Source organism: Taeniopygia guttata, chromosome 26, assembly GCF_048771995.1.
Source record: "Taeniopygia guttata chromosome 26, bTaeGut7.mat, whole genome shotgun sequence".
Taxonomy (NCBI): domain Eukaryota; kingdom Metazoa; phylum Chordata; class Aves; order Passeriformes; family Estrildidae; genus Taeniopygia; species Taeniopygia guttata.
Genome location: NC_133051.1, coordinates 2,421,496 through 2,449,168, shown reverse-complemented (window position 1 = coordinate 2,449,168; position 27,673 = coordinate 2,421,496). Strand labels below are relative to the sequence as shown.

Sequence of the window (27,673 nt, the reverse complement as noted above, 5' to 3'; positions counted from 1 at the left end):
CCTTCTCGGGTTTGGGTGACATCGTACCCGGGCAGGAAAATCCCCGTTGTGGGTTTTTAGGGGCGGTTTTTGGGTCAGAAAGGGGAAAAATTTAGGTGTCACTTCTTAATTGGGGAGCTTAGTTTGTAATTAACTTTAAAAAAACCCACATAACAGGAGATTTTTAAGCATTTTTGGGCTGTTTTTTTTTTTCCTGGTGCTGAAGTTGTGATAACAACAAACAGAAGCTGACGAAGGAAAAAAAAAAAATCAATGTTTTAATGTTTTCTCCTTTTTTCTGACACAAAACTGCTCCAAAAGTGGGCACAGAGGAAAAAATAAAAAATTCCCAGCAGGGCTCACCTGAGTCATTCCCAGCCTGAATTCCTGGAATTTGGATCCCAGGATTGCTGAGTCAGCGGATTTTTGGGCTGGGTGTGGCGCAGGAAATTCAGAATTTCCCCCTCACGTTGTTCCCAGCGTGGGTTTGGGGTTGAAATTCCAAATTTTGGATCTTCTCCTGAGCCGACAGGAATGAGGAAGGCTGGTGATAAATGCTGGGTTTTATTAAAGTAATAAAAAAGAACGAGGATTTGTACAGCTGAGGGGATAAAATGGAATTTTACATCAGGGAGCAGCTGATCCCTCCTCAATTCCTCACAGGATTCTGGCCATTTCCACCAAAAAAAAGGGAAAAAACAAAAACAAAAGAAAGAAACAAAGAAAAAAACTCTCACCCAAAAAAAAAACAAACAAAAAAACCCCCCAAAATAAAAAAAAAAAAACCCAAAAACAAACAAACAAAAAAAGCATCAAAACCCAACCAAATAAAAAAAAAAAAAACACAAAAAAACCCAAAAAAAACACCAAACCCCAAGAGCCCCAAAAAAACCCCAAAACCCAAGAAAAACCCCAAAAACAAACAAACAAAAAAAGCACCAAAACCCAAACCAAACAAAAAAAACACAAAAAAACCCCAAACAAAACAAAAAAAACCCCAAAGACCCAAAAGAACCCCACAAAAAAACCCCACAAAACAAACAAAAAAAAACCCAACAAACAAAACCTCCCCCAAAAAACCCCAAAACAACCCCCCCAAAAAAAAATAACAACGAAAAAAATAGCAACGAAAATAACCAAACCAAAACCCTCCCAGAAAAACAAAAAAAAAAACCCAAACCCCTCAAAAATCAAACAAAAAACAAAAAAATTAGCAACAAAAAAACCTCCCAAAAAAACCCAACCCCCCAAAAAACCCAACAAAAAATCCAACAAACCCCTCCCAAAAAATACCAACAAAAAGAAACCGAACAAAAAAAACCTAAAAAAATTAGCAGCAAAAAAAACCCCGAACCAAAACAAATCCCCTAAAAATTAAAACAAGCAAAAAAAAAAAAACCCAAATAAAAAATAAAATAAACCAAAAAATAAACAAACAAATAAAAACCCCAACAAAATAACCCAAAGAAACAAGAAGCAGGTCCCGTTCAACAGTCCAGCTCGGTTTAAAAATAAAATTAAAATACAAATAATAATAATTAATAATAATAATGACAGAAAGCCCCTCAAAGACACAGTCTCAAAATCCACATCAGACTTGGAGGCAAAAGGCAACGAGAGCAGAGAAATTCACAGTTTTGTGTGGCACCAGAGAGAAATTGGGTTTTACCCAAATTTGGCTGGTTTTGAAGCTCATTAAAAGGAAAAAAAAGGGGGAAAAAGGGGAAAAAAGGAAAAATAAAAGGAAACAAAAAAGGAAAAAAAAGGGAAAAAAAAGGAAAAAAAGGAAAAAAAAAGGAAAAAAAAAGACAGAGAATGAGGCTGGTTTAGTTCTGGGGTGGGAAAATTCCGGGAAAATTTAATTCAAACTTTGTTCCTGCCCAAAATGAGGACTCCCAAAAAAAAAAAAGCATTGAGATCCTTTATCCAGAAAAAAAATTAAAATTTGATTTTTTTTTTATTTTTATTGAAGCTTATTAAAAAGAAAAAAAAAGACACGTTCCTTTGGTGGGAAATTCCTGGAAAATTTAATTGAAATTTTGATCCTGCCCAAAATGAGGAATCCCAAAAAAAGAACCCACAAAAAGAAGCACTGAGATCCTTTATTCAGGAAAAAAAAATTTAAATTTGGGTTTTGTTTTTTTTTTTTTTGTGGGTGAGGTCACCTATTGCACAACTGAAAATCCCCCCACAGCGTTTCCTTCCTGCTGTGCTGACGTGAGAAATTCCGAAATTCGAGTGAAAAGGGAAGTGATGCAACTCCAGGCTTTGCACAACAACCACCTGACATTTAAAAAAAAATTAAAAATATATAAATATTTAAGAATCCAGGCTGATTTTCCAGTTTTGGACTTGATGGTTTGGAGATTTCAGGGGAAAAAAAAGTGAATTTTTGAAGGCAGGGCTGAGTTATTTGATGGATTGAGCTGCCACTAAATTTGGGGTTTAAAAGTCAAATCCCCCCCAAAAAAAAAACTGAATGCACCAGGAAAAGAGCAGAGAGAGAGGATTTAAAATTTTAAAAGTTTTGTACCAAAGAGACGGGACCCAAATTCCTTTTTCCAAGAGGGGCAGGGAAATTCTGTGGCTTTAAAAAAGAAAACAAAAAATCCAGATTTGGGGTTTAAAAGCCAAATCCTCCCCAAAAAAACACCTGAATGCATCAGGAAAAGGGCAGAGGGTGAGGATTTAAAATTTAAAAAGTTTTGTACCGAAGAGGTGGGACCCAAATCCCTTTTTCCAAGAGGGGCAGGGAAATTCTGTGGCTTTAAAAAAAAAAAAAAAAAACAAAAATCCAGATTTGGGGTTTAAAAGCCAAATCCCGCCCAAAAAAAAACACCTGAATGCACCAGGAAAGGGGCAGAGGGTGAGGATTTAAAATTTTAAAAGTTTTGTACCAAAGAGACGGGACCCAAATCCCTTTTCCCAGAGGGCGGGGAAATTCTGTGGGTTCAAAAAGCAACGTCAGGACCCCCAAAACACCTGAACGACCCCCAGAGAGCCCCCCAAAAATTCAGATTTGGGGAGAAAAGGCAGCAAAAAGGGAGTGTCACACACAGGACGAGGAGGGGCTTTGGGAGGAGGGACACAGGGAGGACAGAGGGGACACAGAGAGGCCACCAGGGCTGGGCTGAGCCCCTGGGAGGAGAAAAGATTTGGAATTTCCACCCCGGTGTCACCCTGGGGACACTCCCAGGGCGTCCCTGCCGCGCTCCACATCCAGGAGGGGCCACCCCAACGTCCCCAGGGTCACCCCAACCCCGAGGTGACACCAAATTCGGGTCGCAGAGGGGTCAGGGCAGCGCTGCCACATCTGGAGACGCAATAACAGCAGGGCAGAGGTGACAACAGCAGGATGGTGACAAGGTGACATCGCAGCCACCTTGGCTTGGCCCCCTCACCCTCCCAAATATTCCAAGATGCTCCAAGGTGATCAAAGCCAGCCAACAATAAATCAGGTAGATTTCATGTTCACAATAATAATAATAATATTTATAAAAAAGAAGAACTCACAAGCTTGCAACAGCTTTAGAAAAGGCACCTGGGGCGTCGCCTCGGCTCAGAGCAACGCCCAATATTTTAATTTTGGATTTTCTGGAGGTTTTTCTTTTTTCTTAAAAAATATAAATAGCTCTTCATCTTAAAAACAGATCCTCAGCTTGAGGTATTACAGTAACCTGTGTCTCGGCAGCATAAGGACAAGGAGAACTTTTGTTTTTTGGTTCGTTTTGTCGTGTTTTTTGGCTTTTTTTTTAGCTGGAGACAGCCAGGATGCAGTTTTTGGAGGGGCTGGCGCTAGGAGCCAGCATCATGTGGTTCTTGCAGGTGAGCGGGCCCGGGTAGGAGGAAGGTGGGGAAGGTTTGGTGGCCTGGTAGAGGACGCAGATGGAGCCGTGGTCGCCGATGCGGTAGCAGACCTCGAAGGGATCCACCCAGAGCGTCAGCTCGCGGGGCAGGAGCTGCAGCAGCCGCGCCAGGCTCAGCCCCACGCGCCCCGCGGCGCGCCCGATCAGCGGGTCCAGCCCGTGGCTGATGCGCAGGCAGCGGTAGCCGGAGCCCTTGGAGGGTTTCTCGGGGAACCAGTGGTGTCTGTAGTGCTCTGCAGAGGGAGAAAAAGCAGTGAGTAGAGATATCCCACAGGTAGGTGGGGTTTATGGCTTTAAATTTGGGGTTAAGTTTGAGTTTTAAGGTGAAATCCCAAAAAAATAACTTTTTTCTCAATGGTCTTGAAGAGCTCTGGGAAGGGAGAAGAGTAGTGAGCAGAGATATCCCACAGGTAGGTGGGGTTTATGGCCTTAAATTTGGGGTTAAATTTCAGTTTTAAAGTGAAATCCTCAAGGAAACCCTTTTTTCTCAGTGGTCTCCGTAGTGCTCTGTGGAGGGAAAGGAGTAGTGAGCAGGGATATCCCACAGGTAGATGGGGTTTAGGTGCCCTAAATTTGTGTTTAAAAGTGAAATCCTAAAGGAAACCCTTTTTTCGCAGTGGTGTCTGTAGTGCTCTAGGAAGGGAGAAGAGCTCTGAGCAGGGATATCCCACAGGTAGGTGGGGTTTATGGCTTTAAATTTTGGGTTAAATTTCAGTTTTAAGGTGAAATCCTAAAGGAAACCCTTTTTTCTCAATGGTCTTTGAAGCGCTCTGGGAAAGGAGAAGAGCTGTGAGCAGAGATATCCCACAGGTAGATGGGGTTTAGTGCCCTAAAACTTGAGTTTAAATTTGAGTTTGAAGGTGAAATCCTAAAAAAAACCCCTTTTTTCGCAGTGGTGTCTGTAGTGCTCCTCCCCAGCAGGCAGGTAAAGTGGGGTTAAGGTGCCCTAAATTTGGGTTTAAAGGTGAAATCCTAAAGAAAACCCCTTTTTCTCAATGGTCTTTGAAGCGCTCTGGGAAGGGAGAACAGTGAGCAGGGATATCCCACAGGTAGGTGGGGTTTAGTGCCCTAAATTTGTGTTTAAAGGTGAAATCCTAAAGAAAACCCTTTTTTCTCAGTGCTGTCCGTAGTGCTCCTCCCCAGCAGGCAGATGGGGTTTAGGGCCTTTAACTCTCACTAAATTTGGGATTTAAAATCCAAATCCCACCAAACACCTGGGCAAAAATTCCACACCAAAAGAGACGGGACCCAAATCCCTTTTCCAAGGTGGGGAGGGAAGTGCTGGAAACCCCAAAACGCGGCTCCTGCACCCCAAAACCGCCGCAGGACAATGCCAGGGGCTGTGGGGTGGCAGATAGGGCACAGCCCACCCCAAAGCTGCCCCTTATCGCTGCCCGGCCATCCCTCCTGGCGCTGATAACGCTGCCTGCTGCAGTGCCACCACCTCGGGTGGCACCGGGGGGACAAAGGGACAGAGGGACAGCCCCGAGGGGTGCCCGAGCCCAGGGGACATGGGGGGAAGCCAGGAGGGGACATGGGGGACACCCGGTCATGGAGGGGACACAAGGGACATCAAGAAGGGGACACGAGGGACACCAAGAAGGGGACATTCGGTCATGGAGGGGACACGGAGGGACACCTCGAAAGGGACACGAAGGGACACCAAGAAGGGGACAGTGGGGACACCTCGGGGGGGAACACCCGGTCCCAGAGGGGACACGAAGAGACATCAGGACCCGGAGGGGACACGAAGGGACATCAGGAAGGGGACACTCAGTCATGGAGGGGACACAAGGGACACCTCGGAGGGGAAACGAAACGACATCAAGAAGGGGACACAGGGGACACTGGGTCATGGAGGGGACAGGAGGGACATCCCTCGAAAGGGACACCCGGTCCCGGAGGGGACACAAAAGAGGGACAGGTCCCGGGAGCGACATCGGGTCCCGGAGGGGACACGGGAGGCATCAAGGAAGGGACACCAGGTCCTGGAAGGGACACTCGGGCCACTCGGGAGGGACACCACGTCCCGAGACCAAGACGGGAGGAACACTCAAAAGGACACCAGGTCCTGGAAGGCTCACGGAGCACTCGAAGGGACACCAGGTCCTGGAAGGAGCACTCAAAAGGTCCTCGCATCACCACGGAGGGCACTTGAAGGGACACCAGGTCCTGGAAGGCACCAAGGAGGGGCCACCAGGTCCGGGAAGGAGCACAGAGAGCACTCAAAAGGACACCAGGTCCTGGAAGGCTCACGGGGCACTCGAAGGGACACCAGGTCCTGGAAGGAGCACAGAGAGCACTCAAAAGGACACCAGGTCCTGGAAGGAGCACAGAGAGCACTCAAAAGATCCTCGCATCACCACGGAGGGCACTCGAAGGGACACCAAGGTCCTGGAAGGCACCAAGGAGGGGACACTAGGTCCTGGAAGGCTCACGGGGGGGCTCCAAGGAGGGACACCCGGTCCCGGAGGGGGCACGGGGGGCTGGGGGCCACCAGGTCCTGGAAGGAGCACAGAGAGCACTCAAAAGATCCTCGCATCACCACGGAGGGCACTCGAAGGAACACCAGGTCCTGGAAGGCTCACGGGGGGGCTCCAAGGAGGGACACCCGGTCCCGGAGGGGGCACGGGAGGCTCCAAGGAGGGGATGCCAGGTCCTGGAAGGAGCACAGAGAGCACTCAAAAGGACACCAGGTCCTGGAAGGCTCACGGGGCACTCGAAGGGACACCAGGTCCTGGAAGGAGCATAGAGAGCACTCAAAAGGTCCTCGCATCACCACGGAGGGCACTCGAAGGGACACCAAGGTCCTGGAAGGCACCAAGGAGGGGACACCAGGTCCTGGAAGGCTCACGGGGGGGCTCCAAGGAGGGACACCCGATCCCGGAGGGGGCACGGGGGGCTCGGAGCCACCAGGTCCTGGAAGGAGCACAGAGAGCACTCAAAAGGACACCAGGTTCTGGAAGGCTCACGGAGCACTCGAAGGGACACCAGGTCCTGGAAGGAGCATAGAGAGCACTCAAAAGGTCCTCGCATCACCACGGAGGGCACTTGAAGGGACACCAAGGTCCTGGAAGGCTCACGGGGAGGGGCGGGGGCGGCATCCAGCGGGTGCCTGGCTCTGAGGGCTCCCAGAAGAATCCGGCCACGAGTGGGGCTCCTGTCCTGGCCCAGAGCTCACCTGTGAGGGCCTCTCGCAGCGCCCCGCCGAACACCTGCAGCTGCTGCTCGCTGACACAGCCCCGCGCCCGCAGCAGGCCGGACACGAAGCTCACGGCGGCGGCGATCTCGGGCACCATGTCGGCGCGGGGTCCCCGGAGGTGGCGGTGGTTCGTCCCGTTTATCCCGTTCATCCCGCCGGGCTCCGGGTGACACCCGCGGCCCTCACGGCGGCCCCGCGGTGATCGCTCTGCTGCGCGGCCGCCTGCGCGCACCGCTTATATAGAGCGGCCGCCGTGTGACGTCACGGCGCGATCGCGGCGTTCCATTGGTTGCGCCGCATGCAAATGAGGGAATGCAAATGGCGGGGTATGGTAATAGAGGCTGAGCTCAGCGCGGTGACGTCACAGAGCGCGGGGGGTGGGGGGGCGGTTACGGGGGGGCGGGGTGGGGGGGGCAGAGGGGGACAGGGGGACAGGGGGATAGGGGGACAGGGACAGGGGGATAGGAACAGTGGGACAGGGGGATACGGACAGGGACAGAGATAGGGACAGGGGGATAGGGACAGGGACAGAGATGGGGACAGGGGGATACAGGGATAGGGACAGAGATAGGGACAGGGAGATAGGGACAGAGGGACAGGGACAGAGACAGAGATGGGGACAGGGACAGGGGGATAGGGACAGGGACACAGAGACAGGGGGACAGAGGGATAGGGACAGGGACAGAGATAGGGACAGGGGGATAGGGACAGGGACACAGGGACAGAGACAGGGACAGAGATGGGGACAGGGGTATACAGGGACAGGGACACAGGGACAGAGGGATAGGGACAGGGACAGAGATGGGGACAGGGGGACAGGGGGACAGGGACAGAGGGACAGAGGTGGGGACAGAGATGGGGACAGGGGGACAGGGACAGGGGCATAAGGACAGGGACAGAGATAGGGACAGGGGGACAGGGACAGGGGGACAGGGACAGGGACACAGGGACAGAGGGACAGGGATAGAGATAGGGACAGGGGGACAGAGGGATACAGGGATAGGGACAGGGACACAGGGACAGAGACAGGGACAGAGATGGGGACAGGGACACAGGGATACAGGGATAGAGACGGACAGGGACAGAGGGACAGGGACAGGGATAGAGGGACACAGGGACGTGGGGACAGGGACACAGGGATAGAGACAGGGACACAGGGATACAGGGGCAGAGATAAGGATGCAGGGATAGAGACAGGGTAAGGGACACAGGGACGGGGGGACAGGGACACAGGGATACAGGGATAGAGAAAGGGACAGGGACACAGGGATAGAGATAGGGACACAGGGACAGTGACACAGGAACGGGGACACAGGGACAGGGACACAGGGACAGGGACACAGGGACACATCCCACCCGCCAGGCCCCGCCATGGGGCCCTTGGGGCTCTGGGGCAGCTGTCCTTGCTCTGCCCTGGGGGGGCTGGGGGGGCAGAGCTGTCCTGAGCACGGAACCGTGGCAGGGAGGGGACAAAAAGGGACCTTAAAGGTCACCCAGTGCCACCCCCTGCCACGGGCAGGGCCACTTCCCCCCATGGCATCGAGGTGGCCTTGGGCACTTCCAGGAATTCTGTCTCCATTCCAGGGCATCCCTGCCCTCACAGGGAGGAATTCCTTCCCAAAATCCAACCCAAACCTTCCCGAAATCCAACCCAAACCTTCCCAAAATCCACCCCAAACCTTCCCAAAACCCACCCCAAACCTTCCCAAAACCCAACCAAAACCTTCCCAAAACCCAACCCAAACCTTCCCAAAACCCAACCCAAACCCAACCCAAACCTTCCCAAAATCCAACCCAAACCTTCCCGAAATCCAACCAAAACCTTCCCAAAACCCACCCCAAACCTTCCCAAAACCCAACCCAAACCTTCCCAAAATCCAACCCAAACCTTCCCAAACCTTCCCAAAACCCAACCCAAACCTTCCCAAAAATCAACCCAAACCTTCCCAAAATCCAACCCAAACCTTCCCAAAATCCAACCCAAACCTTCCCAAAATCCAACACAAATTTTATATTCTATCCTTATATAACTTACATATTAATTATTCAACTTATATTGTTCTATTCTATACATTGACATGAGTTTCTCATGGTCTTTCTTAGGTCCCTGACCACAGTTTCTCATGATTATTTTTACAATTAAACAGTAATTATATTTAATTACTAACCAATCATCACATCTAAAAATTATATCATTTATCATGTGCTGGCTACACAGTGCAGTTCTAGCAAGTACAAGTTCTTCATGTTATTATATTATATATATTATATATATTATATATATTATATATATTATATATATTATATATATTATATATATTATATATATTATATATATTATATATATTATATATATTATATATAATATATTATACATATTATATATATTATATTATATATATATTCTATTCTATTATATAAAAATCAGTTAGGAGTAAGAAAAAAAAGATCAAAAGTTCTCAAAAGTACACATACTCTTAAAAAAAAAAATCCCTGCATAAAAAAATCCCAGCGTGCATCCAACACTATAATAAAACATACCATCCCTATAAATCTGTATTAGAATTGTAGAGTTTTGAGTTTTAATTTTTTTATTAAATAATATTTTATTAATTAAATAATGTCAGTTATTTAATATCTATATTATAATATATATAAATGTTTATTAATTAAATTAATTAATAATTTATTTCACAGCAAAACCATCCCGCTGGGAAACACCCCCGTGCAAAAACAGCTGGAAAAACCAAATTTAAAAATAACCCCCACAAGTTTTTTGGTTTTATTTCGCTGAGCTGAGCTCGGCCATCCCAGCTGGCAGCAGGGCTGGTTCCCCTCATCCTAAGGAATATTGGGATGGACTCCTCCAACCCTAATAACCATTATTAATTGGCCATTGGGGGTTAATTGGGCTCGTTAGGCTGATGAGGATGAGCCAACCCCACCGGGCAGGATGGGGGAAGTGGTGGCACCATTCCCCAAATTCCCAATTTATTCCTCATCCCTTCCATGTCCATCTGGTTTGCTCCCAAATCTGCTTGGCCCTGTTAAACCCTTCCAAAAGGAGATTTCCTGTGGGTTCAAGGCTCTCTAAGTGGGTTTTGTATCCTTAATTTTTGGCCCTGGGTTTTTTAAGGCACAGCTCGGGGTTTAATGCAGCTTTTAAAACACTCCAGAGCAAACCAGAGCAAAAAAACCATCAGAAAATCAAATTTGGTTTAAAAAGAGAACTGAGTTTGAGGCTGCTCTGGCTGGGTTAATTTTCTACCCTGCATTTAGCTGACAGCATTGTGATTTTGATTTAAAAATTAAAATTAGAATTATAATTAAAATTTAAAAATGAAAAAAAAAAAAAAGCAACAGGCCAAACTCAACAAATTTGTGCTCAGGGATTGGCCAGGCTGGGGTTGGAACTGGTCTGACAGGAACCAGGAGTTCAGATACGCTCCCAAACCCTCCTGGTTACCCAAATGAGGCTCCAAACCAGTCGAGCTGGAAATCTTACCATTAAAAAAATAAAAAAAATTAAATAAATAAAGAAAAGAGAGAGCATTTGGCATTCAACCAAGGGTTAAAACCCGAGCTGCTGACAGGGACTGAGGCTTTGCAAGTCAGCAGCTTTGGGGTGTTTTATGTTCACCTAAAAGGCAGCAGCAGTTCCCACGCCACGCTTGGACTCGTTGTGGGTTTTTTTTTTTTTATTTTTTTTTAGGGTGACTGTGGGAATGCAGAGCTTCCCTTGGCTGAAGGTCTGGGACCCTGGCAGGGGTCAGGAACCCCCTGGACAGAGCCCCCAGAGACACTGGCTGTGATCTCTGTCCATGGAAAAGAGTTTTCAATCTTACAGGATGAATTACAAGCTTTAAGTGTTTGATAAGAGTAATAATTAAGTGTGGCACAGGTGCAAAAGTAAAATTTTAGGTTTCTAGATTAGGGGTTCAGAGGGGACAAGATGGAGGAAATTGGGTGTGCCTTGTCCTTTTTCTCCTTCTTCATGCCCTCCATGTTTCACTGTGGTGTTGGCATTTTTCTGTTGGTTCAGGCTGGGGACACACTGTCCAACGTAGGTGACAGATATTGGCACGTTATTGTAAATCCAGCACAGGTAGTTTGTGGTATTTAATGTTTGTACCATCCCACTGAGGGCAGAGCCCCACACGCTGCCCTGCAGGACAGAGCTGCGGCAGGGCAGCAGAACATGTTAGAGATAAACAGAATAAACAACCTTGAAACAGCACAGACGAATTATGAATTCTAAGGAATTTTGGTCCTTTATCCCACCACTGCTATGCCCTGATTGCTTTTTTTAAAAAAATTCATGGAGATGTGAGGAATTTTGGTCTCTTACCACTGCTGTGTCCTGATTGCTTTTTTTTAAAAAAAAATTCAGGTAAATTGGAGGAATTTTAGTCCTTTTCCCAACACTGTTGTGCCCTGATTGCTTTTTTTGGCTTGGAACAGGAGGTGGCATCTCCCAGGCTTGTTTTTCTCCATCCTGGACTTCCCGAATTTCCCGTGGATTCCTGTCCAAGGACTTGTTGTCACCCTCACCTGTCCCCAGGTGTGTGCAGGAGGGAGTGGCTGTTTTGACTGGAGTCTGTGTTTATCCTGGGAGTTTCCAGAGGGGAAAGAGCAAGGCCTGGCTGGGCAGCCACACCTCAGATAAGGAGGAATTCCTTTCAGATAAAAAGGAATTACCGAGGGGTAAATTTGCCTGTGCCCAGCTGTGCCCCCCACGTGTTGTTTACCCTGGGCTGGGGGAGATTTTATCACTTTGGGGTGTGGCAGGTACATCCTTCTCTCTCTCGGGATTTTTTCATAGAAGAACACAGAGAGAAAGAAAATAATTTCTATTTCTGCTCCTTGTTTTTTCCTATCTGGAATGTGTTTGGGGAATTGTTTGCCTGGTGCTTGGTTGGATTCTGGTGAGGATTGTTTGAGCCTGGTGGCCAATTCAATCCAATCCAACCCAACCCAACCCAACCCAATCCAATCCAATCCAATCCAATCCAATCCAATCCAATCCAATCCAATCCAATCCAATCCAACCCAATCCAATCCAATCCAATCCAACCCAACCAATCCAATCCAGGGGGGTTCCTGACCCCTGCCAGGGTCCCAGGGCAGCCAGAGGGAAGCTCTGGGTTCCCACACCAGCCCAACAAACCCAACCCTCCACCTCTGCCAGGGAAGGGTGAGGCCTCCTTGGGAAGAGCCCGGAGGGATCTCCTGGAGCAGGGATCCGCTTGGGAAGAGGATCTGAGCTGGCTCTGGGTGTTGCCTCCTTCCCCTGGGCTGCTTTTGTGCCCTAAGTGCTGCTTGCAGGGCCTGGCAGTGGTGGCCTTGTTGATATTTCGTGGGTGTAGCCTGAGAAGAACCCCCAGGAGCTTCTCCCAGTGTCCCTTCCCTCCCACACCGGAGGCTGGACCATCCCCAGGATAAAAGTCCACCATGGATTTGGAGATAGCAGAGCTTTGGATTGCTCCCCACAGCCTCAAATCTTCATTTTGGCATCAAATAAAATCACTTTTTGCACACCCAGGAGCTTCTCCCAGTATCCCTTCCCTCCCAAGCTGGAGGCTGGACCATCCCCAGGATAAAAGCCCACCATGGGTTACTCCATTTTTTTTTTTTTCAAACAAGAAGGAAGGGAAAATTTGGAAAATTGGAGTTGGTCTGCTTCAGTCCCATCCCAAGAGCAGCAGCACAACAAGGTCCACTTCAAAGGTGTCACCTGAGCCACACCTGACCTGAGAAAAATCATCAGCAGGGCCACCACAGCCTCTCAGAACACCCCAGGGGATGCTAAAAATTGCCCCCAATTACTCTGTGGGCTGCTAAAATTCGGCATAATTGCCTTAATTGCACCTAATGACACTTGGGCCATGCAAAGAAAGGCAGCACATGTGGGATAAAAAAGGCTCTGACCACATCTGGCCCAGGCTGAGGAGCTCCTGCTGGGCCCTCCTGCTCCCTGCCCTGCCCAGAAGGTTCCAGCTCCTCGATAAGATGAAAGCCCTGGGTGTGATCCTCATTTTTCTTATTTTTTGGATCTCTCCAGCTTGGGATAAAGGGATTTTCCAGCCAGTGTCCCTGTCCTTCAGCTGGGGCTGTCCCAGCTCTGCCAGCTCCTCCTCCTGCCTCTGTAATTTGATTTTTTCCCACTGATTTCTGTCTTTTCTGCTGATTTGTTCATTTTTAAGAGTGGGGTTTGAGATAAAGGGATTTTCCATTTTCATCTCCCATTTTTTGTCCTCCTTTTTTTTTTTTTTTTCTATTCCCACTTTTTTATCCCTCCTTTTGTATCCTCCTTTATTTTTTACCCCTTTTTAACCCCCTTTAATTTTTACCCATTTTTATCCTCCTTTATTTTTTGCCCCTTTTTACCCCTTTAATTTTTACCCATTTTTATCCCCCTTTATTTTTACCCCCTTTATTTTTAGCTTCTTTTTTTGTCCCACTCTTTTTTATTGCCTTTTTTTTACCTCCCTATATTTTTACCCCTCCTTTTTTAACCCCCCTCTTTTTTATACCCTTTTAAGCCCCATTTATTTTTTATTCCCATTTACTTTTTCTCCCCCTTTATTTTAATCCCCCTTTATTTTATATCCCTTTTTTTATCCCCCGTTATTTTTTGTCCCCCTTTGTTTTTATTTCCCTTTATTTTTTATCCCCCTTTACTTTTATCTCCCTTTATTTTTTATGCCTTTTTTATCCCCCTTTATTTTTTATCCCCTTTTTTATCCCCCTTTATTTTTATCCCGTTTTGATCCCCCTTTATTTTTTACCTCCCTTTTTATCCCCTTTTTTATCCCCCTTTATTTTTTCCCTTTTTTATCCTCTTTTATTTTTTACCTCCCTTTTTTATCCCCCTTTATTTTTTACTTCCCTTTTTTATCCCCCTTTTTTAACCCCCGGGTTTTTTTTAATCCTTCTTTTTTTTTTTTTCTTTTTTTAATCTCCCTGTCCCAGACATTTGAAGTCCCCAATTCTCCTTTACTCCTCCACAAACCTTCTGAACACCCCAAAAAATCCTCAATTCTGCTTCAGGACTCAAAACTCCCAAATTCTGTGGGAGCCAAATGATATTTTCCCTTTTCTATTTTTGAGAGGCTGGAATGGGGAGGAAAAAACCAAATTTAAAAAAAATTCTGGCGAAGAATCCCACCCTCGGCAGCAAAACAACGCTTCATAAAGAGAAATAAAAATATTGTGCTGAGCAGAGGGGTGAAAAATAAAAACCTGGAGTGTTTATCCTTGAATTGCTGACAGAGCCCAGCTGTTCCCGAATCCCAAATAATCCCAAATAATCCCAAATAATCCCAAATCCCACAGCCTTCGCTCCCAAAAAAGGGCCGCGCTTCCCTTGCTTTGACGTGGCCCCACGGACGTCAGCGGGAGCAGCAGAAGCTCCAAAACAAGTGACGTGGGAGGCAAAAGCTGCCAAGGAGAGCCCTGGAGCACAGCCACGCTTCCAAAAATGGAATTCCGCTGGAATTCCACCCCTGGGAGAGCCCCGGGAATGTCGGGGCGCTGCTGGACAATGTCCCAAATTTAGGGATTGAAGGGGTCCTGGTGAGGGGAATGTGTAGGAAAAGGGGGGTGAATCCTGTCTGGAAAAGGGAGAGATAAAATCCTGATTTTCCTGCAGAAAATATGGAATTGTCATCAGGAAAACAGATCCTCTTCCGTGTCCCAGTAATGGATGGGATCAGGGTGTGGGAGAAATAAAGGATTGGGAAAGAGAAGTGGAGGGAGGAACGTCAGGGATTCCTGGAACTGAGGAAGGAGTGGGAGAGAGCCAATCTTGATTTTCCTAGCTGAAAACCGGGAATTGTCAGTGGGAAAACAGATCCTGTTCCATGTCCCAGGAATGGAAAGTACCAAGGGGTTCTGTCCTTTATTTCTGTGGGAGAAATGAAGGATTGGGAAAAAGAAGAGGAAAGAGGAATGTCAGGGATATCTGGAAGTGAGGAAGGATATGGAGAGATCCAGTCCAGGGAATCTGGGTTTTCCCTGGCAGAAAATATGGAATTGTCAGCAGGAAAACAGATCCTGATCCGTGTCCCAGTAATGGATGGGATCAGGGTGTGGGAGAAATAAAGGATTGGGAAAGAGAAGAGGAGGGAGGAACGTCAGGGATTCCTGGAACTGAGGAAGGAGTGGGAGAGAGCCAATCCTGATTTTCCTAGCTGAAAACCGGGAATTGTCAGTGGGAAAACAGATCCTGTTCCATGTCCCAGTAATGGAAAGTACCAAGGGGTTCTGTCCTTTATTTCTGTGGGAGAAATAAAGGACTGGGAAAGAGAAGAGGAGAGAGGAATGTCGGGGATGTCTGGAAGTGAGGAAGGAGTAGGAGAGATAAAGTCTTGATTTTCCTGGCAGAAAACTGGGAATTGTCAGCGGGAAAACCGATCCTGTTCCATGTCCCAGGAATGGACAGAATCAAGGGGTTCTGTCCTTTATTTCTGTGGGAGAAATAAAGGATTGGGAAAGAGAAGAGGAGAGAGGAACGTCAGGGATTCCTGGAAGAGGGGGATGAATCCAGCCTGGGAGTGAGGAAGGAGTGGGAGAGATAAAATCCCGATTTTCCTGGCAGTAAATGATCCTGGAGGGTTTTTCCAGCCTTGGGGATTTTAGGATTCTGTGCTGCACCTCAGGTGAGGATGCTGGACCTTCATCCAGAGCTTCCCACAGGATGGATCTCATGGCAGCGACACCAAATGTTCTGTTTGGAAAAAGAAAGAGAAATTTGGACCAGCCCAGCTCCCAAATCCCTGTCTGGAGGCAGCTGAGCAGATTCCAGCCTTGCCAACATTCCAGTCCCCTCCTTGTCCCTGTGCCAGCAGCTCCAGCAGCTCCGTGTGCGCCCGGGGAAGGAGGGACACGCGCAGGGATGACGCCATGGGACATCTGAGACGGCCAAAAAGGACGGAATGATCTCTGCCAAAGCTCAGGGCTGCTCTGCTGTAGGAAATAAATGGATTAATGCCTCACCAGGCAGCCTGGCAGGGCTGGGGGAGGTTTGGGATGGATGTGGTTCATGATTTCGCTTTAAATCTGAACCTGTCACGTCTTAGAGGGGGGGTTTGGACAAGGCCTGGAGTGACAGGAAAAAGGGGATGGCCTGAGGATGAAGGAGGGCAGGGTTAGATGGGATATTAGGGAGAAATTCTTCCCTGGGAGAGTGGGAAAGCCCTGGAATAAAATTCCCAGAGAAGCTGTGGCTGCCCCTGGACCGCTGGAAGTGTCCAAGGCCAGGTTGGAGCACCCTGGGATAGGGGAAGGTGTCCCTGCCATGGCAGGGGTGGAATGAGATGAGCTTTAAGGTCCCTTCTAACCCAACCCACTCTGGGATTCCAGGATTCCATGTCTCCCACAGGCTTTAAAACCCTGGAGAAACAAACTACCTTTATCCTGGGTGGGTTTATTTTTACCTATCCACGTGCTCCACGTCTATAAAAATCTGCTCAAAAAATTCCCCTTCGCCTCAGATCTCGATTTGTGACTGAACAAAGAGGAGCAACAACTCAGTTTTCTGGCCTGCAACCATTTTTCTTCTCCAAAAGTTGCCTGAAGACTCCTGGAAAATCCCTCCACAGCTGGGAAGAAGATAATACCCACTCACTCCAGGATTCCCCTAAAGCTGAGAGCATGAAAACAGCCGGAAAAAAAAAAAAAAAAAAAAGTTAAAACCGAGCGGATTTCTATCAGAAAGCTTTATTTAATCACCATTATTACACAGAATTAAATCCAAGGGATGGAAAAGCGTTGGGATCACTGGGGCCAGTTGCAGCAGGAGCAGATGGGGTCGAAGACCAGCCCAGGCTGGCAGCTCTGCACGAAGGTCTGGCCGTTCAGGCAGTTGTAGAAGTTCCTCCTGTTGCTGGGGTCTGCGTAGATCCCGTTGGGTTTCCCGGCACAGAAACCGGAGCCACCGGAGCCACCGGAGCCACCGGAGCCACCGGAGCCACCAGAGCCACCGGAGCCACCACTGATGGGAGGCTGGGGCTCAGCGGGGGGAACGCAGTCTGGAATTCAAGAATTCAAGCAGGAAAATTATTTGTTTTCATGTTCCTGGTGTTTCATCCCTCCCACACCTCCATAGGGAGCTTGGGAGTCTCCATCAAGGAGCTGCTCCTGCTGCTGGTGGTGGGAGCCTCAAATGGGAGGAGGAAATTCAGGCAGGAAAGGGTTGGAAGTGTTTTTTGTCCTTCCCATCCTTTATAGAGAGCTTGGGAGTCTCCATCAAGGAACTGTTCATGCTGGTGGTGGGAAGCTCAAATGGGAGGAGTGGGGAACACGGTCTGGAATTCAGGCAGGAAAGGGTTGGAAGTGTTTTTTGTCCTTCCCATCCTTCATGGGGAGCATGGGAGTTTCCATCAAGGAGCTGCTCCTGCTCCTGATGGTGGGAACATCAAACAGGAGGAGGGAATTCAGGCAGGAAAGGGTTGGAAGCGTTTTTTGTCCTTCCAATCCTTCATAGGGAGCTTGGGAGTCTCCACCATGGAGCTGCTCCTGCTGCTGGAGGTGGTGGGAGCCTCGGTGAGGGGAGGCAGGGGCTCAGAGGGGAGCACAGTGTGGAATTCAGGCGGGAAAAGGGTTGAAAATGTTTCATCCCTCCCACACCTCCGTAGGAATTTTGGGAGTCTCCGTCAAGGAGCTGCTCCTGCTCTCCTGGAGCCACTCACCGCCGCTCTGCAGTCCCAGGCCCTTCTTCAGGCTGGAGATCAGCGGGTATTTGCCTTCCTTGCAGAAATCCCCAGTGAAGTCATCCATGTCCAGGGCCCACACCATGGCCCCTCCAAAGTTGTTCTTCTTCAGCCAATCCACCTGTGGGCAGGAAGATCCCGCTGAGCCCCAGGAACTGATCCCACAGGAGGCTCCGGCCCCGGCCCAGCACGGCCCCGCCGCCCCCAGACCTTGAGGCCGAAGCTCCTGACGTTGTCGTAGCCGACCCATTCGCTGCCCTTGTGGGCGTAGGGGACATCCTGGGGGGCATGCCAAGCCTGGGTGGCTCCGGAGTTCAGGAAGGTGCAGATCTGAGGAGAAGGAAGCAGGGATGTTATCCACAAAAAAGGGAAAAGCCCAGGCTCTGCCCAGCTCTTGTGCTGCTTCCCCATTCCCGGAGCACACAACTCCTTCCCAGCCATTCCACGGACAGCTCAGTGCCTGAGCCACGCAGAAAACTCCCTGGGAGCTTCCTGATCAATTCCTTCCGATGGTTTGAGCAAGGAATGCCATGGGAACATCCACACCTCGTGGTAAGCCAGAGTTCCGGCCTCCCTGGTGTAGGGCCCGGCGGGGCCGGGGCCGGATGCTGGAGCCCCAACGGAGGTGTCGGATGGGTTCTGCAGGGTGAAGCTCTTCCCATAGGTTGGGAATCCCACCAGGAGCTTCTCAGCCGGGGCACCATTGCTCTTCCAATAATTCATGGCGTATTCCTGCAAGAAACCAGTCCCGCTCGAGCCTTTGCCGGGGTTTGTAGGATGAATTCCTCGAGATCTCCTCGGGGGAGCCACCCAGGATCTGAGAGCTGCGAGGCTCCCACGGGAACACTCACGACGTTGAAGTATTTGTCGTCACCGCTGCGCAGGGGGCTGTTCTCACCCGTGTTCCTCTCCCAGGAGCCGTGGAAGTCGTAGGTCATGACGTGGATGTAATCCAGGTGCCTGCGGGGAGCGGGGCTGTGCCTCACCTGCGGCACCGGGGCTGAGGCTGCCACCGCCCGCACGGCCCCGCCCGTGGGGCTCCTCTGGGGCTCCTTCCCTTGGCAGCAAACCCCTCACACCCCGCAGCCGTCCCAGCTTGGCCACTCACTTGCCCAGCTCAGCGATCTCGTAGCCGGCCTGGATGGTGGCAAGTCCGGCGGCCACAGCGGCGGTGACCATGAGCCGGGGCTGGCCGCTCTCTTTGGCCTCCTGCTCGAAGGCTGCCCGCAGCTCCTGGGGGACCCGGGGCACAGCGATCACCCGGGGGCTCCTCTGAGGCTCTGCAGCCGCCCGGGGCTCAGGGGCCGGAGCTGTGGCCAGCAGAGCCTGGAGCCAAGCCCACCTTAACCAGCAGGGTGAAGAGAGCCTTGTCCTGGGCAGGGCTGCCCCTGGAGCCGGGGTATTCCCAGTCCAGGTCCAGCCCATCGAATCCGTGCTGCCGCAGGAATTTGACGACGGACTTGATGAAGGTCTGGCGGTTCTGGGGTGTGGAGACCATGGTGGAGAACCTGGGCAAGCAGAGCAGGAGCAAGGTGGGGTTGGAATCCAGCCCCTTCCTGCTTTCCCTCCATCTCCCGGGAGTCATTTTTGGAAAGAGCTGGTTTGAACTCACTTCTGCGTGCCGAAATTCCATCCTCCAATGGCCAGCAGGGTCTTCAGATCTTTGTTCCTTCAAGGGAAGAGGCAGGACCCTGAGTTATTGCACATCCACGGCACCCCCGAGCAGGGCTGTCCCCTGACCATGTCTCCATCCTGCCTCACCCAGCATCCCTCACCTGGAGCCGCGGCCACCAAGCTGAGGCTGAGCCGGAGGGAATGACGAGGAGGGAGAAGAGGAGGCCACAGGAGAGACCCGAGGAGGGGAAAGGAGGTAGAAGAGGTGAACAGAGGAGGGAGCAGAGAAAGGCACAGGAGGGAGCAGATCCCTGCTGAGGCTGCTGGCACTCACTGCTTCTTGAGGCCATTGAAGGATTTGTAGAGGGTCTCGTCGTTCCACTCGTACGTGGAGATCTCGTTGTTGTTCATGCCGGCGAAGGCGTAGATCAGGTGGTTGCACAGGCAGGGATCGACATTTTCGGGGGTGAACTTGCCCGGGCCAGGCCGGTACTGGGCCCAGTTGGTGAAGTAACAGCTCAGCACATAGGCAGTGCCTGGGGGGGACAGCGGCCGTGGAGGGGATGGAATTACCACCTCTCCAACCACACTGCTCCAAAGATCAATCAATCATTTCTCTCAGAGAAATACATAAACTCTTCCATCTATACATGAAATTGTGTAGGAGCTCTCAAATATCTAAACATTATCAGAAGGCTAAAGAAGCTTTATGAGAACGTTCAAAAGAACTACAAAAGAAAAGACTTTTAAAAATCAGAGCAACACGTCACCTACCGAGGTGGGCGTTCAGCAGCAGGGCCAGGCCTGGCAGGGCACAAGGAAACAACAAAGGCGTCACTGCTTGCTCTCAGAAATCCAAAGCTCTTGAGCAAGGCTCTGCTCCCAAGCTGGGGCACGAGAATTTCTCTAAAATGTGCCCAAGCATTTCCAGTAAAATTTGACAAACCATTTCAGGCAAAAGCACAGAGAAGACCCCAAACAGATGCCAAAGGAATCGTTTGGGTTTTAGGTTTACGTTTGAAAGCACATTTCAATTGCAGCCTGCAATGAACTCCGTCCATTTTCAAAGCAGAGCAGATCCCCAACCGCAGCAGTGCTAAAGAAGAGACATTTCCCTCCCCAAAGGAAATTGTGAAACCTTGGGCAGAAAAGAGAGAGCAGCATTTTCATCCCTCCAGCCCCGCACAGGCAGCAGAGGAGCAGCGCCAGAGCCTCCAGCCCTGCTCGGGAGGGCAGAGAGCTCCAGGGCAGCAGCACTCACCGGTGAGCAGAGGGAGCTTGGCCATCTCGGACCAGACTGACGTGCTCAGGCTGCCTCCCACTTTTATCCCCTGCTCCTCTCTGCTGCCAGCCTGGCATCAGCAGGGATGGGCAAACATTACGAAATTTGGCAGTGACATCACCAAACCCACAGCAGGACAATGGTTCTGACACTGTGGCCGCAGGGGTCACTGCCCTGGGGCTGTGCCACATCCTGCTGCTGCAAGGGCAGATAAGGAATGGGATTAGATTGCCTCGATTGCTCAAATGTTGTTTGAACAACACCTCTGAGTCCAGCTGGCTGCTGCACAGGGACCCACGCTGCAGCACTGTCCTTGTGCTGTCCTTGAAATGAGATAACAGCACTTAAAATGTGTTAAAAGGATGCCACAGGCATCCAGATTTCAGAAAACCAGGCATCTGTCTTAATTTTAAAAAATCACAGTTTATCTGAATGTGCCTGTAGAAATACCTACTCAACACTTTACCTGCTGAATAGCTCCAACAGAAGAGAGAAGAGAGAAGAGGTTCCCACACAATTTCATGGATAAATAGAATTGTTTACAGGTTTCTCTGTGGGTGGAGAGAAATGATTGATTGATCTTTGGAGCAGAGTGGTTGGAGAGGTGGGAATTCCATCCTCCAACCCACGGTCACTTTGGAATTCTTTGGGTCCCTGCTGCTCTGAGCTGAGGTGGGGTATCCCCGGAAAAGCAGAGGAAGTTTCTTTGTTGCCCTGATTTTTAAAAATGTTAAGTTTTCTTTTATAGCTCTTTTGAAAGTGTTAAAATTCTCATAAAACTTCTTTAGCCTTCTGATGATGTTTACGTATTCCAGAGGCAGAGTTCCCACACAATTTCATGGATAAATAGAATTGTTTACAGATTTCTCTGTGAGTGGAAAGAAATGATTGATTGATCTTTGGAGCAGCGTGGTTGGAGAGGTGGTAATTCCATCCTCCAACCCACAGTCACTTTGGAATTCTTTGGGTCCCTGCTGCTCTGAGCTGAGGTGGGGTATCCCCAGGGAAGCAGAGGAAGTTTCTTTGATGCCCTGATTTTTTAAAATGTTTTCTTTTATTACTCTTTTGAAAGTGTTAAAGTTCTCATAAAACTTCTTTAGCCTGCTGATGATGTTTACGTATTCGAGAGGCAGAGTTCCCACACAATTTCATGGATAAATAGAATTGTTTACAGATTTCTCTGTGAGTGGAGAGAAATGATTGATTGATCTTTGGAGCAGCGTGGTTGGAGAGGTGCTAATTCCATCCTCCAATCCACGGTCACCTTTGGAATTCTATAAATACCAGATATTGGAATAAAATTGATTCTTTTTCTCCTTTGAACTTCCCAAGCTTCTGTACACTCATTTCGTGTCCAACAGCGACTTTTCTTTATTTCTTGGAGGTTAAACTCCACAAGGGACACCCCAGAAGGTGAGGCCAGTTCATTTTCCTCTCACATCTGTCCCCTCCTCTTCCTGCTCAGCTCTTTCCCAAACTGAGACACTCCCCTGTAAAGTCCCTAAGTAAAGTCCCATCAGCTGAATGCATCAAAACATCCTTTCCACATTTTATTTTCATGTTCTGTCCAGATGGAGACTCCCAGCACTCCCCCTGTGTGAGGATTTATTGTGATTTATTTCCTTTTCCCCACTCAGGAGTGGGGACATGGCTGTGTCCCTGCACTCAGAGGTTTCATTCCTTGAGGGGTGGCATGAAGGTGACTTTCCAGGAGGTTACCCAGCCTGGGATGACTGGAAGCCTGGAAAACAGCCTGGAAAACAGCCTGGTATCAGATGCTGGCTGAAATGCAGATAAAAACGTGCCAGCCTGAGCCTTCGGGATTTGGTGCAGGCACAGGATGGGGTAGGGCTGATAAAAGGGCAACATCCTGAAGGAAAAATATTTTTCCAATGTTTTTCTTGGTTAATAAAGTCCCAGGGTACAAATTCAACTGGGATAGATGTGGAAAATCCCACCCTCAGTGACCTCTGGAGCATTTTCACCTCTGTTATCCAGGGAAGGTGTTTGGGTGTGAAAATGAGAGCATTTGGGGCAGGCTCAAGGACAGTGATTTGTATTCATGTGGGGGTAACAAATCCTGGAGTTTTCCTTCAGGGCTTTTCCTTCAGGACTTTTCCTTCAGGACTTTTCCTTCAGGGCTTTTCCTTCAGGATTTTTCCTTCAGGACTTTTCCTTCAGGAATTTTTCCTTCAGGACTTTTCCTGCCCTTTTGCTGTTATAACGAAGGTGGTTTGCTATGGGTTCCCTGGGAATGCTGGGAGGTAACAAAGGGCACAAGAATTAGTCCTTGCTGACAGAATTCCAATTAAAAAGAGCAGATAGGGACCTTCCAACTATTCCAGTGTTGGGTTGCAGAGGGATTTTACCTCTCTGGGCTTTTCCCTCTAAACTCTCGTGGTGTTGGGATCACCAACACTGGCACTACCAAAACAGAGGTGTGGTACAAGGGTTGATGGAAACAGAGTGAGTCAGAGTCAGCTTCTGCTGTGCTGTCCTCCCACTTCTTCCCGTAACCGCGGGTGTCAGGAGATCCGGGAAAGAAGATGACAAAAACAACGCTTCTTGCAGAAGAATTTTTCTTTATCAGGTGGAGAATGACTTAGTAAAAACTGATGTGGTGTTTCTTTAGTGATGGGATTTCAGTGTCTGCTTCACTGGGGAGACCCCACTTCAGCTCAGAGCACTGGGGTCTCTCTGCTCGTGTTCAGGTGAGCCCAGACCCCACAACATCCAACTTTTTATCTGCCCTTGCAGCAGCAGGAGGTGGCACAGCCCCAGGGCAGTGACCCCTGCGGACCCATTATCCTGCTGTGGGTTTGGTGATGTCGCTCTCTGCCAAATTTCGTAATGTTTGCCCATCCCTGCTGATGCCAGGCTGGCAGCAGAGAGGAGCAGGGGATAAAAGCGGGAGGCAGCCTGAGCACGTCAGTCTGGTCCGAGATGGCCAAGCTCCCTCTGCTCACCGGTGAGTGCTGCTGCCCTGGAGCTCTCTGCCCTCCCGAGCAGGGCTGGAGGCTCTGGCGCTGCTCCTCTGCTGCCTGTGCGGGGCTGGAGGGATGAAAATGCTGCTCTCTCTTTTCTGCTCAAGGTTTCACAATTTCTTTTGGAGAGGGAAATTTCTCTTCTTTAGCGCTGCTGCGGTTGGGGATCTGCTCTGCTTTGAAAATGGACAGAGTTCATTGCAGGCTGCAATTGAAATGTGCTTTCAAACGTAAACCTAAAACCCAAACGATTCCTTTGGCATCTGTTTGGGTTCTTCTCTGTGCTTTTGCCTGAAATGGTTTGTCAAATTTTACTGGAAATGCTTGGGCACATTTTAGAGAAACTCTCGTGCCCCAGTTTGGGAGCAGAGCCTTGCTCAAGAGCTTTGGATTTCTGAGAGCAAGCAGTGACGCCTTTGTTGTTTCCTTGTGCCCTGCCAGGCCTGGCCCTGCTGCTGAACGCCCACCTCGGTAGGTGACATGTTGCTCTGATTTTTAAAAGTGTTTTCTTTGTAGTTCTTTTGAAAGTTCTCATAAAGCTTCTTTAGCCTTCTGATAATGTTTACATATTTGAGAGTTGTTACACAATTTCATGTGTAAATGGAATAGTTTATGTATTTATCTGAGAGAAATGAGTGATTGATCTTTGGAGCAGTGTGGTTGGAGAGGTGGTAATTCCATCCCCTCCACGGCCGCTGTTCCCCCCAGGCACTGCCTATGTGCTGAGCTGTTACTTCACCAACTGGGCCCAGTACCGGCCTGGCCCGGGCAAGTTCACCCCTGAGAACATCGACCCCAACCTGTGCAACCACCTGATCTACGCCTTCGCCGGCATGAACAACAACGAGATCTCCACGTCCGAGCGGAACGACGAGACCCTCTACAAGTCCTTCAACGGCCTCAAGAAGCAGTGAGTGCCAGCAGCCTCAGCAGGGATCTGCTCCCAGTGGGGCCAGCCAGGACAGGGCAGGGGGACAGCCCCGTCCCCTGAGCAGGGGGATGGCAGCTCCAAGTGCTGCCTGTTGGCCTTTGGCTTTCCCACCAAAAGGATTCAGCCTGTAAAGGCCATGGTGACTCCAAACCCTGGGGGGTCACTCTGGTTTCTATCCCTTCCTTGCAGGAACAGGAACCTGAAGACCCTGCTGGCCATTGGAGGAGGGAGTTTCGGCACGCAGAAGTGAGTTCAAACCAGCTCTTTCCAAAAATAACTCCCAGGAGACGGAGGGAAAGCAGGAAGAGGTTGGATTCCAACCCCACCTCGCTCCTGCTCTGCTTGCCCAGGTTCTCCACCATGGTCTCCACACCCCAGAACCGCCAGACCTTCATCAAGTCCGTTGTCAAATTCCTGCGGCAGCACGGATTCGATGGGCTGGACCTGGACTGGGAATACCCCGGCTCCAGGGGCAGCCCTGCCCAGGACAAGGCTCTCTTCACCCTGCTGGTTAAGGTGGGCTTGGCTCCAGGCTCTGCTGGCCACAGCTCCGGCCCCTGAGCCCCGGGCGGCTGCAGAGCCTCAGAGGAGCCCCCGGGTGACCGCTGTGCCCTGGGTCCCCCAGGAGCTGCGGGCAGCCTTCGAGCAGGAGGCCAAAGAGAGCGGCCAGCCCCGGCTCATGGTCACCGCCGCTGTGGCCGCCGGACTTGCCACCATCCAGGCCGGCTACGAGATCGCTGAGCTGGGCAAGTGAGTGGCAAAGCTGGGACGGCTGCGGGGTCTGAGGGGTTTGCTGCCGAAGGGAAGGAGCCCCAGAGGAGCCCCACGGGTGGGGCCGTGCGGGCGGTGGCAGCCTCAGCCCCGGTGCCGCAGGTGAGGGCACAGCCCCGCTCCCCGCAGGCACCTGGATTACATCCACGTCATGACCTACGACTTCCACGGCTCCTGGGAGAGGAACACGGGTGAGAACAGCCCCCTGCGCAGCGGTGACGACAAATACTTCAATGTTGTGAGTGTTCCTGTGGGAGCCTCGCAGCTCTCAGATCCTGGGTGGCTCCCCCGAGGAGATCTCGAGGAATTCATCCTACAAATCCCAGCAAAGGCTCGAGCGGGACTGGTTTCTTGCAGGAATACGCCATGAATTATTGGAAGAGCAATGGTGCCCCGGCTGAGAAGCTCCTGGTGGGATTCCCAACCTATGGGAAGAGCTTCACCCTGCAGAACCCATCCGACACCTCCGTTGGGGCTCCAGCATCCGGCCCTGGCCCCGCCGGGCCCTACACCAGGGAGGCCGGAACTCTGGCTTACTACGAGGTGTGGATGTTCCCATGGCATTCCTTGCTCAAACCATCGGAAGGAATTGATCAGGAAGCTCCCAGGGAGTTTTCTGCGTGGCTCAGGCACTGAGCTGTCCATGGAATGGCTGGGAAGGAGTTGTGTGCTCCGGGAATGGGGAAGCAGCACAAGAGCTGGGCAGAGCCTGGGCTTTTCCCTTTTTTGTGGATAACATCCCTGCTTCCTTCTCCTTAGATCTGCACCTTCCTGAACTCCGGAGCCACCCAGGCTTGGCATGGCCCCCAGGATGTCCCCTACGCCTACAAGGGCAGCGAATGGGTCGGCTACGACAACGTCAGGAGCTTCGGCCTCAAGGTCTGGGGGCGGCGGGGCCGTGCTGGGCCGGGGCCGGAGCCTCCTGTGGGATCAGTTCCTGGGGCTCAGCGGGATCTTCCTGCCCACAGGTGGATTGGCTGAAGAAGAACAACTTTGGAGGGGCCATGGTGTGGGCCCTGGACATGGATGACTTCACTGGGGATTTCTGCAAAGAGGGCAAATACCCGCTGATCTCCAGCCTGAAGAAGGGCCTGGGGCTGTGAACGTGCTGTGAGTGATGTGAGGGACACGGGCTGGGGGTCCCGAAGGACACGGTGGGGTGGGCAAGGCGGGCGTTGCAAACATCAGCCCTTCCCCGACGTGTCTCTCACTCACTTCCTCAGAATTTTAAAGGTTTAATAAAACCTTATGCAAAAATACAAGAGAAGTCTGAATGGAGAAAATATTAATTAATTTTATAATCATTATTATATATTTAATATATTATATTATATTTAGTATGTTATATATAATTATCTTATTATATTAAATATATATATAATATAAATTAAATATTATATATAATACTATGTATAGAATATATAATAAATAATAATATATATTATTTATATATTATTATGTATTATACATTCTCTGAATGGAGAAAGTATTAATTAATATTATTAATAATGATTATATAAATATTTAATATATATTATATATTAAATATATAATACATTCTATTATATAATATATATTAAAGCTGTGAGAATAATAAAAAGTTTAATAATCATGTAATAATATAAAATTTTAATAATCATGTAATAATAAAAAGTTTATTAATCATGTAATAATAAAAAGTTTAATAAAGGACAGTAGGAAACCAGGACCATAAAGCAAAGGTTATTGGGTCAGCCAAGAGCACCCTGTTATCTTCAGAATACCCCTTAAATACCTTTTAATTACATCAGCCTGTTGCATATTCATTTTCCTTATGCAAATCCATAAACCGGTTTAGATTTTCCAGGAACTGTTTGACACGGGCCCTCCTCGGGGCTGCATTTTCAGAGCATGCGTGGTTCTTGGCTGGGGTTTTGCTTCCTTTTTGTATAATTTCCAGTTTGCTCAACACTTTTTTCAGACAGCAGATGCTGATGGATTTATCCCAGCCCAGCTATTTCACTACTATGTCTAAGCTTAATTAACAACTGAAATAAAAGTTATATCATTATAACAAAGTTACTTCAACATCACACATATAAAATCCATTTATATATTTGCAAAAAGCCAATATCATAATATGTGTCAGTAACATTCAAACCTGTGCTCGGATTTAATCCCAGCCAGGGAATTTTTTTTGCCCTACCAGCCGTTGTTGCCCTGATTTTTAAAAGTGTGAAGTTTTCTTTTATACCTCTTTTGAAAGTATTAAAGTTCTCATAAAACTTCTGTAGCCTTCTGATAATGTTTAGATGTTTGAGAGGCAGAGTTCCCACACAATTTCATGGATAAA

General features: G+C 49.2%; 3 protein-coding genes and 1 long non-coding RNA gene across 7 annotated transcripts; 2 read left to right on the top strand and 2 right to left on the bottom strand.

The window, feature by feature from the left end:
- Positions 1 to 238: 238 nt before the first annotated feature.
- Positions 239 to 7,299, bottom strand: BTG2 (BTG anti-proliferation factor 2). Of its 2 annotated transcripts, XR_012052041.1 has the most exons (3): positions 7,027 to 7,299; positions 3,493 to 4,078; positions 239 to 523 (listed from the first exon to the last, which is right to left on the bottom strand). XR_012052041.1 is itself a non-coding variant. In XM_030292029.4 (2 exons), the coding sequence occupies exons 1-2, from the start codon at positions 7,196 to 7,198 to the stop codon at positions 3,732 to 3,734; spliced, it is 519 nt and encodes a 172-aa protein (XP_030147889.4). In that variant the 5' UTR covers positions 7,199 to 7,299; the 3' UTR covers positions 3,434 to 3,731. The 2 variants fall into 2 exon arrangements, 1 of the variants encoding a protein (XP_030147889.4); XM_030292029.4 differs by lacking the exon at positions 239 to 523 and having other exon boundaries at positions 3,434 to 4,078.
- Positions 6,162 to 6,926, top strand: LOC140680680 (uncharacterized). 3 transcript variants are annotated; one of them, XR_012052044.1, is made up of 4 exons: positions 6,162 to 6,267; positions 6,502 to 6,652; positions 6,684 to 6,761; positions 6,840 to 6,926. It is a non-coding gene; the product is annotated as an uncharacterized lncRNA (long non-coding RNA). The 3 variants fall into 3 exon arrangements; XR_012052043.1 differs by lacking the exon at positions 6,684 to 6,761 and having other exon boundaries at positions 6,502 to 6,683; positions 6,762 to 6,850; XR_012052042.1 differs by lacking the exon at positions 6,840 to 6,926 and having other exon boundaries at positions 6,684 to 6,796.
- A 9,452-nt stretch (positions 7,300 to 16,751) lies between the features above and the next one.
- Positions 16,752 to 20,746, bottom strand: LOC100219821 (chitinase acidic). Its single transcript, XM_030292121.4, has 11 exons — positions 20,635 to 20,746; positions 20,148 to 20,177; positions 19,708 to 19,909; positions 19,372 to 19,428; positions 19,102 to 19,267; positions 18,868 to 18,992; positions 18,611 to 18,719; positions 18,306 to 18,491; positions 17,970 to 18,089; positions 17,739 to 17,880; positions 16,752 to 17,078 (listed from the first exon to the last, which is right to left on the bottom strand). Exons 1-11 carry the CDS (start codon positions 20,657 to 20,659, stop codon positions 16,825 to 16,827), a joined length of 1,416 nt encoding a protein of 471 aa, XP_030147981.4. The 5' UTR covers positions 20,660 to 20,746; the 3' UTR covers positions 16,752 to 16,824.
- A 2,802-nt stretch (positions 20,747 to 23,548) lies between these two features.
- Positions 23,549 to 27,609, top strand: LOC115498586 (acidic mammalian chitinase). The gene is made up of 10 exons (XM_030292065.4): positions 23,549 to 23,623; positions 24,081 to 24,110; positions 24,348 to 24,549; positions 24,760 to 24,816; positions 24,921 to 25,086; positions 25,196 to 25,320; positions 25,471 to 25,579; positions 25,699 to 25,884; positions 26,101 to 26,220; positions 26,310 to 27,609. Exons 1-10 carry the CDS (start codon positions 23,599 to 23,601, stop codon positions 26,442 to 26,444), a joined length of 1,155 nt encoding a protein of 384 aa, XP_030147925.4. The 5' UTR covers positions 23,549 to 23,598; the 3' UTR covers positions 26,445 to 27,609.
- Positions 27,610 to 27,673: the final 64 nt, after the last annotated feature.

Coding starts and splice junctions, on each gene's coding strand:
- BTG2 (XM_030292029.4), bottom strand. CDS start 7,198: ATGAACGGGATAAACGGGACGAACCACCGCCACCTCCGGGGACCCCGC. Junction 4,079..7,026: donor GCTGCGAGAGGCCCTCACAG/GTGAGCTCTGGG, acceptor CTCCCTCTGCAG/AGCACTACAGACACCACTGG.
- LOC100219821 (XM_030292121.4), bottom strand. CDS start 20,659: ATGGCCAAGCTCCCTCTGCTCACCG. Junction 19,268..19,371: donor TGGAATTTCGGCACGCAGAA/GTGAGTTCAAAC, acceptor CTGCTTGCCCAG/GTTCTCCACCATGGTCTCCA. Junction 18,090..18,305: donor GAACTCTGGCTTACCACGAG/GTGTGGATGTTC, acceptor CCTTCTCCTCAG/ATCTGCACCTTCCTGAACTC.
- LOC115498586 (XM_030292065.4), top strand. CDS start 23,599: ATGGCCAAGCTCCCTCTGCTCACCG. Junction 24,111..24,347: donor GCTGCTGAACGCCCACCTCG/GTAGGTGACATG, acceptor TGTTCCCCCCAG/GCACTGCCTATGTGCTGAGC. Junction 25,087..25,195: donor TCTTCACCCTGCTGGTTAAG/GTGGGCTTGGCT, acceptor TGGGTCCCCCAG/GAGCTGCGGGCAGCCTTCGA.